A 15,313-nucleotide genomic window follows, 5' to 3' on the forward strand; every position below is an offset into this window, starting at 1 on the left:
CCCAGCACCACATGCCAGCCAGCCGCGCCCCCTGGTGGGCTGAGCTGGCCACACACACACACACACACACACACACACACACACACTAAATAAATAAATAAATGTTAAAAAAAAGAAAACAAGGATACTAGGATCAGATTATCTGATTTTTTTTTTTGTTGGCGGAACTGGGGATTGAACTCAGGCCCTTGCACTTGCCAGGCAAGCGTATATTCTACTGAGCTATCTCTGGGACCCCCTACTGAGCCATCTCCCTGGCCCCCTATCTAATTTTTATAGATATAATACAAATGTTAGGTCTACATCATTTAACTGATTTTGGGTTATTCATTCATTTATTTTTTGCGGAACTGGGGATTGAACTCAAGCCCTTGCGCTTGCCAGGCAAGCACTTATTTTACTGAGCTATCTTTCCAGCCCCCTATGATTTTGGAATATTGGGAAAATTACCTTAACCCTTTTGGGACTCAGTTTGTTTACCTATAAAATGTGGCTAATAATGGTATCAGCCACATAGGGATGTGAGAATTAAGTGGTATAAGAGCCCACCACCTAAATAACCTTAATATGTTAGTTTTCATTATTCTTATTACAAGATTAAGGATGGCCTAGAAACAGACACAAGTTAGCTAATTACAAAGAAGGGCAAACAGGCTTTTGCTTTAGGCAGAGTTGGCTTTGGTGCCCCTGCTTGAGTTAATACCAGCTCTACCACTGTCCAGCTGTGTGGCAAGGGAAAAGTTACATAAACTTTTGGGACATTAGTAATCCCTAAAATAGCCAGAGTAACTGTGCATATCTCATAAGATTACAGTGAGGATCAAATGAGATACAACACATATGTGTCGTTTGGAAACTTAAGTCAGTAGAAGTTTCAGTGTAGTGTATAAGCATGAATTACTTTTCCAACAATGATGTTTGTAAAAGGTCTAATAGAGCTAGGAATACACAGTAAGAAAGGTTTTTTTTACTTCATTTTTTTAGTACAGGCTCTACAGAATCTCACTATACTGATGGGACTCACAGAGATCCTCCTGTTTGCAGCCTCATAAGTGCTGGGACTACAGGCGTGCGCCCCATGCCCAGTCTCAATCACTGTCTCAAGTGAGCCCCAGGGGCGGGGCTAGCAGGACTATAAGAAAGGTTTTAAATGGCAGGAATGTGAACATATTTGGTAAGAATCAGAGGTAAGAGGAAAAAAGATTAAACAATACAGGCAACAGCAAGGGTAACTACTAGACAAAGGATTCAGGAGACCAGAGAAAATGGAAATGAAGACAATTTAAATCACATCTAAGAGGAAAGACACTTTTTTCTTTAAAATCAAGAGAAAGATACAGAAAATTTAGCAGAAGATAGGAGGAATATGAGGCATAATTGTCTGAATCTAACCTATAAAACAGGTAAAGCAATATGAGTTGGTATACTTCCTATTACCTTCTACTGGTAAAAAGATAAAGGAATAGATAACTTAAAATAGAGAAGTGAATGAAGTTTTAAAAGCGCCAACAGCATAGTATCTTTAGAACTGAGGAAAAACTGAGGAAATGGAAAATATTAAAACAAAATACTGATCACCTTGATTTGATCATTATACCCTGAATACATATGCTGAATTAATACACTATGTCCCATAAACATGTATAATTATAAATAAACGGGAAAAACAGATTTAAGAGGTGTAGCAGAATTCAGTACTAAAATATGAGAAGAAAGGTACAGAGGAACTGAGTTCAAAGAAATTCAAAATAATGATATAAATGGGATGTAGTTTTAAATGTGTATAGATGTCAAATGTGGGTGTGAAGAATGAAAGTTATCCTTAATGAATCCTGGAGTGGCCTAGTGGCCAAGAATGAGAGACTGAATATGAATATATACAGTCTCAAAGGACTCACAGTTTCAGAGGAAGATATGATCTGTCATTTAATAGTATAATTTGGAAGCAGAAAAGGAAAAAAAAGTTAAGCACTACAGTTCCACTACATGCTAAAACACCAGGATCTTTAAATCTCTCATGGGATCCCGATTAAGCCTTTTAATAGCAACAAGGCTGAGGTAATTCAGGGAAACTCAGAAATTGTACAGCTATTGTGTTTGTAATAACACAATATAGCTGGGTATAGTGGTGCATACCTATAATCCCAGCATTTGGGAGGCTGAGGTAGGAGGACTTAAGTTTGAATCTGACCTGAGCACCCTGATGACTTAGTGAGACACTGTTTCAAAAAGTATAAAAATATTTAAAAAAATAAAAATTTTTAGATGTTTAAATGTAAAAGAGCTGGGCATGGTGGCGCATGCCTATAATCCTAGCACTTGGGAGGCTGAGGTAGGAGGATTGCTGCAAGTCCCAGGCTAGCCTGAAGTAGTAAAACCCTTGTCTCAAAGAGACAAAACAAAACAAAACAACCACAACAAAAACAAAAATAATAAAAAAGAATGTATAAAATGTAGAACATAGCTCAATGTGAAGCTCCTTAATTTGTAAGATGGGCTTTTTTTTTTAAGTGGTAAAAGCCAAATGACATCTTTCACAGAATTTTAAAATAAGCGAACAAAAAAAAAGACGGTTTCATGTTTCCACCTGAGACAATTCTGCAGAACACCGAAGCTCCCTAAAGCATCATTTTTACTTTTCTAAAAGACTTCTAGATCATATCTAGAATTATCTTACAATTCTAGTAAGACCTATGAATTCATTTGTTTACACATGTGTTTTGCAGCGCTGTGGATCAAAGTCAGCATTCCCATGTGCTCAGCAAGCACATGCCTCCGAGCTATGCCCCAAACCTTGTCCTTTTATTAAAAACCTATTTACTATTTAATTTCAATCTCTATAAATACAGGGACTTGGACTATTTTGATCAATCATCATTAGTACATAGACAAATGCTTGACACAGAACACAAAGCCAGCTATTATTAGGCCTGAGAGCTCCATTATAGCTCAGTACATACTGCCTCTGTAAGTCTTAAACCTCATAACCTGCACGGCATACACAGTGTAAGATGCTCCATGCAAAAGAATGAACAGATTAATCTCAGATTTGGATAGTGTCCATCTATGAGCTCTTATCAGAAGAACTTCAAACCTACTTCCAAGCCCCAACCTCAAGTTCCACGCCTTAGCTGCTAAAAATCTGGTTACGGAGAGTCCATTTCCTCCCAAGATAGATCTTTTCTAACTTATGCGGCAATTCTTTGCCTCTTATGTAAAACTGCCTTCCTTTAGGCTCCAATCCAATTAGTTATTAAGTTATTCTGATTTTTCTTGTACTTCTCACAACTTTTTTTCCCTAGTAATCTGCCAGATTTTAAATTTCCATCACTATCCAGCTGTAGTATGGGAGTAGCTTCTTCTTCCTCAAATTCATCCTTCACACAGCTCCCAAGGTCAATTTTTCTGCTATGTATCCTCTCCTCTCCCTACTGTCAAGAAATGCAAAAAAGTCTTTGGTATCTTTTAAACTAAAATTATCAAAATAAAGATATGCCTGGAAACTGCAGAAGATTTTTATAGACAGTCTTGATGTAATGGTTTTTAAAAAAGCCTTTAACTTTAAATCAAACAAAGTTTAAGTTTTTTGAGGGTATCTGAAAGACGTTATGTTGGTCACTGTTAATCTACCACCTATAAATACTTGGAATACAGCAGAAATCAATATATATATTGTTAATTAAATAAATGGGCAGTTTAATGAATGATACTACACCTGAGAACAAGTGCCACAATGAAAGTGGTGTTCTTTAAAGATAAATCTGATATGCAGCTATATGGAAGCTAGTCAGCAGGTTACCTCAGCAAAACCAGGCAACATTAAGTTCCTACCACTACTACAGATTTTACATGTTTTAATCATCACAAGGCTCTTCAAGGTAGACAGTATTAAAGATAAGGAAGCTGAAACACACAAAAGGCTAAGCATGATAAATACACAAAACATTTAAGTGGCAGACACAATTTTGGTAACAAAAAAAATGACAAGGTCTGAACTAGAAAGTTTACTTTGAAGATGGAAATGTTAGAGAAGTATTTATGAAAGATATAGCTATAACCGCCACAAAATTTTCACAGCTTACATGACTATTAAGCATTATAAACCTTTCACTAATGTAAATGGTATATACACCATCCATCTGAATACTCAGCAGTAAAAAATCTTAAGTGTATTCTTAATTTTTAGACAAAACCGTGGTTCAGTTTTAGTATTTTCCTACTACACTTAGTAGATAAATCTGAATCTAAAATAGTTATCACTGGGCTTGGAAGCATATTACTGTAATTTTAGCTACACGGAAAGTGAAGGAAGGCCAAAAGTTTGAGGCCAGCGTTGGGCAATTTAGCAAGACCCTGTTTTAAAACACAGTAATAGAAAGCTGGGTGTGGTGGGACACACCTGTAATTCCAGCACTTGAAAGACTGAGGCAGGAGGATCCTTGAGAGTTCAAGACCAGCCTGGACTACAAATTGAGCTCAAGGCCAGTCTGAGCTGTATAGGGAGACCTTGTCTCAAAAGGACAACAAAACAAAACAAAAAACAAACAACAAACCCCCAAAACAAAACCACAATAAAAAGAGCTAGGGACATGGCTCAGTGCTCTCTAGGTCTGATTCCCCTGTATTGATGGATCAACAGATTGATCAATCAACATCACTGGAGATTTGAATGTACTGTGCATTTAGTTAAATTTTAGGGGTTTTCTACAGACTGAATTCTAGGTATTTATATCATGCACTTAAATTTTTTATTACTAGTACATGTTTGTGATACATAATAATTACATTCATTCTGAGAAACTGGTACATATATGTCTTGTACCTTGATCATGAGAGACACAGAGACACAATGTAAGGCTCTGAGTGTAAAAACATTTAAATGCAGTTTTGATAAAGGACAAATGGTGGGTGAGAAGAATCACTTTAGTGCTTAGGTTGTCTGCTATTAAAATAAATATATTTCAGTATTAAATTTCATTTGGCTGCTGGATTTTCTAGTTAATATAAACTATAATTTTCAAATTACTGCAAATGGAAGCTACTACACCCATCTGATATTCACCTGTATCTTAAGGTAGATTTATCTATAATTCATGAAATAAAAATGTCAATAATTCCTAAATTATTCTTTTATTTTTCTTAAGAATAAAACTTAAGACTTCTAAAAAATACAAATTATATTAAAGATAAACTGTAAGTCTTGTAAATCTAATGAAAATTTAAGTTAAAAATTTCTCATCTTACCCTGTCTAGTTCCAGTGTAAACTTCTGGTCCCATGACTGATTGGAAATAGGTTTCCAGCTAGTTTGACCAACGACAGTATTATCTAGCTTCAAAACAGCACAGACATCATCTGCAATTAAAATTTATAAACTTGCTTAAAAATAAAATGAACACTATTAACAACAGAAGTTTCCTTTTTGTCTCCTTAAGACAGGGTCTCACTATACAGTTCAAGCTGGTCTTGGACTCATTTTGTAGCTCAGGCTGTCCTTGAACTTGCAACAGTCCTCCTGACCCAGCCTCCCAAGGGCTGTGATTACAGGTGTGCACAACTATGCCCAGTAACAAGTCTGAAGACTCTTTGAAACAAATTCTTTCATAATGACATTGAAACTTTTCAATCTGGCATGGATATATATCTATTCTCCATATCCACACGACCCTCCCAAATAATCCTGATAAAAACACAAATAGTAACTATTTCATATATAAAATATGATTAAAAGGACTAACAGTAGTTGTCATATCATATACAAGTTTTTGTGCATCAGCGTCAATCCTTTAGCTTTCCTCTGTCTACATTTCTCATTCATTGAACTTGCTGCCTCACAACTCTTCATGTTTTCCCCAAAGTCTCTTTCTAAATATAGGAAAGCACAAAAAAGTTCACCTTTCCACTCTATGCTATGTTGACGTTGTCACCTGCCCTTCTCTCCGAATTGTAGTTCAGAGTATCACGGGATGCCTCTTAAACTGTGTGCATTTTACTCTTTCTGGACCCTATCAGAGTGGACTACTGGGCTACTATTCCAGCATACTTTTGGCCCATTACTCAATTATGAGAATTTCAATGCTAGTTAGGAAGCGTGACTAAACCATTACAAGAATCAAAATGTGAGTCTCGGTTGGCGTATCTTTTGTTTGGCATAAAGGATAATGCTCAGTATCTAATTCTTTCAAGATAATTTGAAATAATATCAGTAATGTAAAATCTGTTGTCTTTTTGTTTTCTATCATTAAAGAATTAAATATTTTCAAATTAAATTACAGAAATTATAATTTCAAAGGTTTTTGTCCCCAGTGGACATTTTTCATTCTTTTTTGTCCCCTTGGTAAGTCCCCCTTAATTTGTTAACAGGATCTTAAAAAGTGTGGTTACTGAACTGGACAAGTCATCGGTTTTTAGAAGATTTCGACTACTTCCACTTTTACTTTTACTCGTTCTGCTCATGAAAGACGATCTGGTTTCACTTGGACTCCAGCCAGGTAGTGCAACTGATGTTGCCTTTGACCGCCCAGGGACGTTCTCTAGGATATCTTGGCAGCCCATAAGACGAACTTCCAAAGTACCTGTTGGCATAAACACATACCAAAAAAGAATAGCAAGTCTTAATATATACAATTGTGTCTCTGATTATCTTCAAAAAAAGAGAAAAGCCTGCTAAAAATAAGAAAGCTTTTCTCCTAGAGGACCTGTGAGGTAACTAATATCACCTTTCCTGTTCTACTCTGAAAAGTTTTCCTTAAGACACTGTAAGAAATTTTATAGGAAACAGCACGACCCAATGCTGCCTCTAGGGCAGAAAGCATGCCATATGAACTTCTTGTATACCTAAATGCTCATTTCTATAACTAATGCAAGAATTATGGAATTATATGAATACAGTATATGGGGTAAACAAAAGCTAGGTGATACACCTGCTAATATAACATTCAGAAATTAGAAACAAGGAAATGTAAACAACAGCTGTGCTTAATAATTACGTAATTAATACAGAAAAGGACTTCATAGGGTTTTTTACATAAATAGTTTCTGTTTTGAGATATTGAATTACTATATTATCTTTCTATTGTGGCAGGTTGATCAAGCAACTATGGATTGTAATTAAGGATAAAATAACTACTTTTCTTAGGCAAATAAATACTAGAGGTGTTTAAATTAAAATCAGTAATTGTGATGTAGGCCATGAGGACATATGGTTTGCCATCATTTGGGCTAAACTTATATTATTAAACATATTCTAGTACTAAAATTTTAGATACTGAACATGACATAACATTTTAGGAGAAATATTTCCTAGTAAAGTTAGCCCATTAAATATAAATAAAGTAATTTTCCTTAAAGCTTTTAATAATTGAAAAAAAACTGAAGGGATTAATTTCCAACCATGTAATAGTAAAAAAGCTTTCCAGTTCAAACAGCTAAAAATATCGGGCAAAATATATTTTTGAAAACATTGAAGACACTGGAGGATAAGCAATGCAGGACAGTGATTGCTAGGACAGAATTCCTAGATGGAGCTCATAGGATGAAATAAGGAACTATCCAAAGACAGAACTGCTGGGCTCTTTAGATTCCTCCCACACCTTCAACAGACTATTAATCAGCATCTGTTTGTGAAGAAAGTACCTGAGTCTAGAAAATCACCTGACAAGATTAGGAAGAACACTAAGTGAACAACGCAGGAATGGTGCCTGCATGCCTACCAACCAGAACTGAAAATCTCACCTGACTGGGCTCTAAAGGTAATGCTCTGAAGAGGACTGCTCCAGTGGGACAGCCTAACAACGCCTAATGATGCTGTTGTTATATGTAACTAATCTTACAGGCGATATTCAAAAGGTCAAATTATATCCATGCACTGTGTCTTAGAAAAAGCTTAAGCATACTTACAGGAATAAAAATAGTAAGAATAGTTATAGATATTTTTATTTCATTACAAATTAATACAAATTTAGTGGCCTGACACAGATGTTAAAATTTATAGAAAAAGATATTTATTTGAGGTACCAGGGATAGAACTCAGGACCTTACACTTGCCAGGCAGGCGCTTATGCCAATGAGCTATATCCCTGGCCCTTAAACTCTTTTAATTTTATTTATCAGAAAAGGATATTTAGGGGGCCTGGCCCTAGCTCAGTCCTTTAAGTGGCTGCTTCCACAAAGCTGTCAGCCTCAGGTTGCTGGAGTTCAAACCTCACAACTCTCCCGGCTGGCCAAAAAGTGCCCTGAAGGCATTCGAGGAACAAAAAAGAAAAAAAAAGAAAAAAAAAGAAAGAAAGAAAAGGATATTTAAACACCTATTATAGCAATATTTCATTTGTTCAAAAGTTCAACACAGACATGGAAGGAAAAAAAAAAAGGTAAACCAAATTTCCTCAGATAAAAAAGGCAATGTCTGAGATTTTTGTTGTTTCTGTGGTACTGGAGATTAAATGTAGGGCCTTTTCACTGAGATACAGCCCCTGATTATTTCTGAAATTAAAAAGAAAAATCATTTATTGGGGTCAGTGCGATAGCTCAGCGGTCTCATACTGCTTAGGCAAGTGTGCAGGGACCACAGTTTGATTCTCAGCACCAAAAGCCGTGCTAGCCCTGCCCCCAGGTGGGCTGAGCTGGCCACACATACACACACACAAAAAAAATAATCAATCAATCAATCAATCAATCAATCAGATACAGGGTTTGGATACAGAGTTCTGACTTACAGTGATCTTCCCATATCAACCTCTCCAGTGCTGGGATTATAGGCGTGTACCATCACACCTGGTTCTGGTGGCTGGCACGGTGTGCTTGGGTTTCAGGGCTGGCACGGCATACAGTACCAGGGATTGAACCCAAGGCCTTGTGCTTGCCAGGCTGGTGCTTAGACTGCCAAGCTATCTCCCCAGCCAGCCCCTGCTTATTTTTATTTTTTATTTTGGGACATGGTCCTTCCTGCTCAGCTGCTATTGTGCCTAGGCTAGGATTGAATTTGCACTCCTCCAACTTCAGGCTGAGTGCTGTGATTACCACCATGGTCCACTTGTCTGTGATTTCTAAAAATCCAATGAACAGAATGGTGGTAGGTTAAATGTTGGGAAAAAAAAAAGTCAAGTTGAATGCGCAATTCTAAAAATAGCACAAAAAGAATTTATATATGCGCCAGGTATGGTGGGGCATGGGGCATGCCTGTAATTCTAGCACTCAGGAGGATGTGGCAGGAGGATCACTTGCAGGCCAGCCTGGGCTACACAGTGAGCTCAAGGTCAGCTTGAATTACACAGTGAGACCTTGTCTCAAACAAACAAACGATTAATGCATATGTACTATCTGTGTAAGTAAAAGTTCCTAATGAAAAGCAGATAATAGAAGACAAACATATATGGCTAATAATTCTCCACATTTGGTGAAACTATAATTCAATAAATATCAAGTCCAAAAAACAGAAGTAAAGCCAATCATAATTTAATTTTCAAAATCAGTGAGAAACAGAAAATACTAAAAGCAGCATCAAGAAAGCACTTACGTTCAGATTTTTTTTTTTGTTCTGGGGATTGAATTTAGGATCTTGCACTTGCCAGGCAGGTGCTAATGCCACTGAGCTATTTTCCTAGCCCCTCAAAACGCACTTATATAGAGAAACAAAGACAAGTATAATAACATTTTTTGTTGGAAACAATGGAAGCAAGACTATATACTTTAAATATATGTAATTTATTGTTCGTCAATTATACTTCAAGAAAACTGACCTAAAAGCTAGGTATCTGTGACAATGGCACAATGATATAGAGTAGTACACAGTACTTATAAAAAAATAAAACTGTACATACACTTAAAATGGTGATTTCTATGGAATGCAAATTGTGCCTCAATTAAGCTGTTAAAGGTGGGAGAGAGGGTGCAACTTCAGTCTTTGTCAGGCTGTGGAAATCTTACTGTAAAGTGGTAAGACATTAAATATAATGGTATCATTTTCACTTTAGTTCAAAAGAAACAACTTGTTATATTTGTGTTTTATTTGCTTTCTTGTTGACGGTAAACAGGCGAAGTTTCTTATTTCCACTGTAAATGCTCAGCTGGAAAAGTCATCCTGGGGAAACTGAAAACATCTGGCTACTACTTCAAACCCTGGTAGCTTATTAAATATTTTAGTAATTTCAATACATCAGAACAAGACAATGCTTACCACCTGTTTCCATTTACGAAAAAGAAGTCTGGAGGGAGTTAAAATCTTTATTAAACATCTATAAGCTTCTTTCTTTTATGAGGTGACATAATTGCAACTGCATACAACATTAGAAATAGCTTAAAACTGCATGCTTTGCCTTCACAGCCCACAGTATGAAAGCTTCAGAACAAGCAAATCTGGGCAGTAATGTCTGCACTCATGAGTGGCAGCTATGAATTACGTTAGAACAACTAAATGCTTTTTTATTTATTTCAACTGTCTGGAAGAAACTATTTTAATAGCTATTGTACTAATTCAGTTTTACACCTTGGTACAATTCAAGAATATTTAATTCTAAAGAAATCTCATAAGAACTAGTATATTTCTCACAATATAGAGCAAAAAATGCAATTATATCTTATATCAAAGTAGCAACAAATTTAAAAATTTCATTATAATCATATAACCACAAAAGAAACCAATTAAATGAAACAAACCACAAATTATAACGCACAGTGAAAAATTCAAAGCAGAAAGTACTCTATTTATCAACGCTTATCTTTGATCAAGTCTATTTCTTTATCCAGATAGCTATTTTATCTCTTCTAGTTACTCCACACTTTCACATCAGAGCCTAAAGAAATTTAGAAATGAAAATGTCTTAAGAATTCTAAGATACTTTTTAGAACGGTGACTTACATCACTTTGTCTAAAGTTCAGTAAGTAAATACAGAGAAGAACAAACTGAAAAGAAGCTACAGGCTACAATAGAAAACCAAAATTCTAGCCGTTATCAGCTGAGTTTCTAAAACATGGTTTTAATGCTTAATTTCCAAAACTTTGACAGCATATTTTCATCAGTCACTCAGAAGTTCCTGAGTACTAATGGTGTGTTCAGCACTAAACCAAGAGATGGTAAAAAGTTAGGTAATAAGTGGGAATATAAACAAGGACAACTACCATGGAATCAATACGGACATTCCTCAAAATACTAAAACTTGAAATTCCAATGACCCTGCTAATCTCTTCCTAGGTATTTTTCTGAAAAAGTTAAAGGCATCATAGTACAGTGATACACACAAATCCATCTATAGCAGCACAATTCATATAGCTGACTCTTGGAAGCAGCCTGTATGAATGGAGATGAGAAGAATGGATAAAGAGAATGTGGTGTTTACACATGATGGCGCATTACTCTGCCATAAAGATGAGTCATTTGTAGAAAAACAGATACACTTTAAGATTGTAATCTGAAGTGAAATGAGTCAGACACACAAGCTTAAATATTACAAGGTTTCTCTTACATGAGAAATCCAAATTATAAAGAGGAAATTAAAAGGTAATAGGAAAGTAAAGAGACAGCCCTTTTTAAAATGGGATGAGGATCAAAAGATGGAATGGAAGGAAAGGGGACTAAAAAGAAATGAAGATGTATTAGGCACATGTACCAATTCGGCACAAGGTATGTAAACACTATGTACTGCAAACATATATTAAAAAAATATAAATAATAAGGTAATCCCTGCCTAATTATATCCAGGCCAATAATGAAACCTTGTTTTCAGGTCTATATTCAAGAGTGAGAAGAAAAAAAAAAAAAAAAGACTGACTGAATAATGTGTGCATTACTGGGGACTGAATACAAGGCCTTCATACTGAGCTAGCTAAATACACATTTCTTTTCTTAGTTTTTATTTTGAGACAAATCTAATCAAGTAGCTACCAGGGTGGGCTCAAGCTTGGGATCTTCCTACCTCAGCCTCCCAGCCTATTCTGCAAAAGCACAGTCCTTAAGTCAAAAGGAATTAAAGACCCAGGGAACAATTCTCAGTCAATGAGAACTGTATTCAATAATACTTCACACCATCTTTGAAAGAGGGCAACATTTAACATATTATATATAATTCTTCAGGAAATCCCCTCTGGGATTAATCTTTAATTATCCAAAATAGTTACTGACTATTCACCTTTTAGACTTTTCCATGTTGGCTGCCTTACTCTGCCTTACTCTCTTCTTTCCCTTTTCCTCTTCTCTCTTCCTTTGGCTTCTTGTCAACCTGTCCCAAATAAACTAAATGGACCCAACTCTCCTTTCAGTAGAGGGTAAATCCTAAAAACGACACTATAGGAACATAAAATCTTACCCTACTTATAGCTAATGTGGGGTATCAAACTGATTAATTTTTGTAGTGCCAGAGAGTGAATCCAAGGTCTTCACACTGAGCTATATCCCCAGCCCTTTCGTATTTTGAGACATGGACTCCCTAAATTGCCAAGACTAGGCTCAAACTTGTAATCTTCCTGCCTCAGCCTCCTAGAGTCATGGGATTACAGGTGTGTACTATGAATCCTGGCATACATACCAGTTTTGATTAAAAGATACAATAAGATTAATGATAAGGCATATGGATTTAAACAGGATGGCTGAGGACTATGCACAAACTTAATTGTGACAGATCCATAGTAGGAATTTTAATAGATACAGCAAAAAGGACAACCACTCATAATATGAAGGGTTTACTCAGAAGTCTCCAATCTTTTTCAGTTAACAGTGCTCAAACATTTTAAATCATTTTTTCATTATACCGCAAGAAAAAAATTACATGTAAGAGTTCTGCTTATTGTAAACATCTCTGTGTATTGACATCTTAACAAATTGCTAGTTACTTGAGAGGCAAAAAACCTTATTTAAAAGAAAGTTTTTATTTTATTTATTTATTTATTTTTGGTGGTACGGGGGATTGAACTCAGGACCCTATGCTTGCCAGGCAGGCACTTATTCTGCTGAGCTATCTCCCTGGCCCCGAAAGTTTTTATTTTTAAATAAGCAATGTTACTATCTTTTTGGTGCAGGGTCTCACGACACAACTCAGACTTGTAGTGATCCTCCTGTCTCAGCCTCCCCAGTGCTGGGATTATAAGCATGTGCCACCATCCCCCATTTTGGTGGCCAGCTGGGTGTACCCAGGATTCTAGGGCTGGCACTGCATGTGGTACCAGGGATTGAACCTTGGTCCTTTTGCTTGCCAGGCATGCAACAGATGCTGAGACCACTGAGCTATCTCCCTAGCCCCGAAGACTGCCATTTTGATTTTTTACTACAATGTTTTTACCACAGCATTTAAAAAAAAATCATAGTAACCAAGGAAAATATGGCTTTTGAGAACACACATCTGACAGAAATATAGTTTCACCTCATGTTGAAACTAACCACTGAGGGAATATAGTCTGGATGGTAACCACAGGACACTCGTTAATGCTGTATGTCCCTCAAACACTTAAAAATATCCTATTGTGACCCCCTCATTTTCACTTGGCAATCCAGGATGCCTCAGATTTAGAAACTCAATTTGGGAACTGCAGGTTTACTCAGGCTAATTAGTGGCTACAACAGAGTTTAACTATTAATTTTCCCTTCACATTTTAATGTAAAAAGATGTCACAGTGTAAAACTGATTACCATTTAAAGTAACTAGAATATGACAATATGATAGGCAACACTGAAGAACATTTTCTTAATTGAATAAGTGACATTATTTTTAAGGTACAGTCCTTGTTCATGTTAATAATGATAAGAATAGGATTTTGGGAAGTCTGTGTAAAAATACTGTACACATTTTAGTATGGGGCATAACAACCTTTGAAGGTGATATCAGAGAAAATCGAAGAGTAGAAAAGTCCAAAGACAGGATCTTCAAAGAAATATACAAAAAGGAAAGAAAACAAGAACAAAGAATATGAGCATCAACATCAGAATTCTCGAAAAACCTCTGAAGGTTTAACCCACAAATACTTAGGATCGAAATAAAAAGTGCTGGGCTCAGTGGTACATGCCTGTAATCCCAGGTACATGGAAGGCTAATCCAGGAGGACTGCAAGTTTGAGAGCTGCCAGCCCAGGCAACTTAGTGAGATCTTGTCTCAAAAAATAGAGGGTCAGGGGATAGCTCAGTGTGAGAGCGCCCCTGGATTGGATCCCCAGTACTGCCTGCATCATGGTGATGATGAGGACGATGATGACAGTAACAGTAATTTAAAAAAGCAAGGAACATGCCAAGAGCTTTGTGACTTTACTTACCTTCACCAGATGACCCATCCCCCAGCAGTTCTGTGGTACTCTTAAAGATGGTAGCACGCACTCCTGAATAGACTCTCCATTCCAGAGAAAGGCTTCATTTTCAAAAATTGGTGGCTTCTTTTTTTAACCTGAGGGATCCTTAAAGGACTAATACCAAGGGCTTTTCCTTATTACACCCAAATAGAAAATCTCTGAGGGCAGAGAAGCAGCAGAGAAAAAGACATCTGTCAAAATTATTGTAAGTCAGCCACTGTAGCCTAGGGCAAAGGATCTCATTTAGGGCAAACAGACGCCAAAAAGCCTGGGAGAAAAAGCTGGCAAGTAAAATGCTTCGGTGACTAAGGGCTTTGCAACACTTCTACTTATTACTGGGAAACCATAAGGGTAAGTGCAAGTGGGAGGCATGCACAGAAGAGATCTGACAAGGCCCTAGGATCTCCTCTTCGGTTAGCTGTCTTGCACACCACAAAAGGCAAAGCTGTAAACTGTCTGGGTGAGAGTTGAAACTATGACCAGCACACCTGCATTGCAAAGACTAGGGAATTAACTTGCTTCTGCCTATAGTCAGAATAATACCTGGACTAGAATCCTAGCAATCAGGAGGCCATAACAGGAAGATCACGAGTTTGAGGCCCGTCTGGGCTACAGAGTGAGTTCAAGGCTAGCCTAAACCACACAGAGTGAGACCTTGTCTTGAATAAAACAAAACAAAATAAGTCAACCCAACCCTGACCACTAAGATAGTGAAAAAGATACCAAGACGCTTCAGAGGCCACACAAGATAACAGAACATAGTCTTTGCAAAAAAAAATTATAAAACTCAACTATGTTCAACAGATAGCAGTGACAAGGAGTTCTAGGGACAGGAGTATTTGTATGAGAAAGCAAACAAAGAAACAAAGGAGTACATTCTGAGAAAAGCTAGAAATTAAACTGTCCCTGAAGTCAAGACCTTGAAACTTATGAGATAAAGACTATCTCAACTGTCTTAAAAATGCTCAAAAACCTAAAAAAGCAACCACAAACAAAAATTTAAAGGAGGAGAATGATTTCTCATCAAATAAAACGGGGCCTGGCCCTA

At 36.7% G+C, this 15,313-nt stretch overlaps 1 protein-coding gene across 1 annotated transcript in view; it reads right to left on the reverse strand.

The window, feature by feature from the left end:
* Pkn2 (protein kinase N2) overlaps positions 1-15,313 on the reverse strand; it is a 128,861-nt gene that overhangs the window by 34,917 nt on the left and 78,631 nt on the right. Inside the window, 2 exon segments of the mRNA XM_023724333.1 lie at positions 5,245-5,354; positions 6,389-6,574. Coding sequence (XP_023580101.1) covers positions 5,245-5,354; positions 6,389-6,574 — 296 coding nt within the window.

This window comes from Octodon degus, unplaced genomic scaffold (genome assembly GCF_000260255.1).
Source record: "Octodon degus isolate 3935 unplaced genomic scaffold, OctDeg1.0 scaffold00109, whole genome shotgun sequence".
Taxonomy (NCBI): Eukaryota; Metazoa; Chordata; class Mammalia; order Rodentia; family Octodontidae; genus Octodon; species Octodon degus.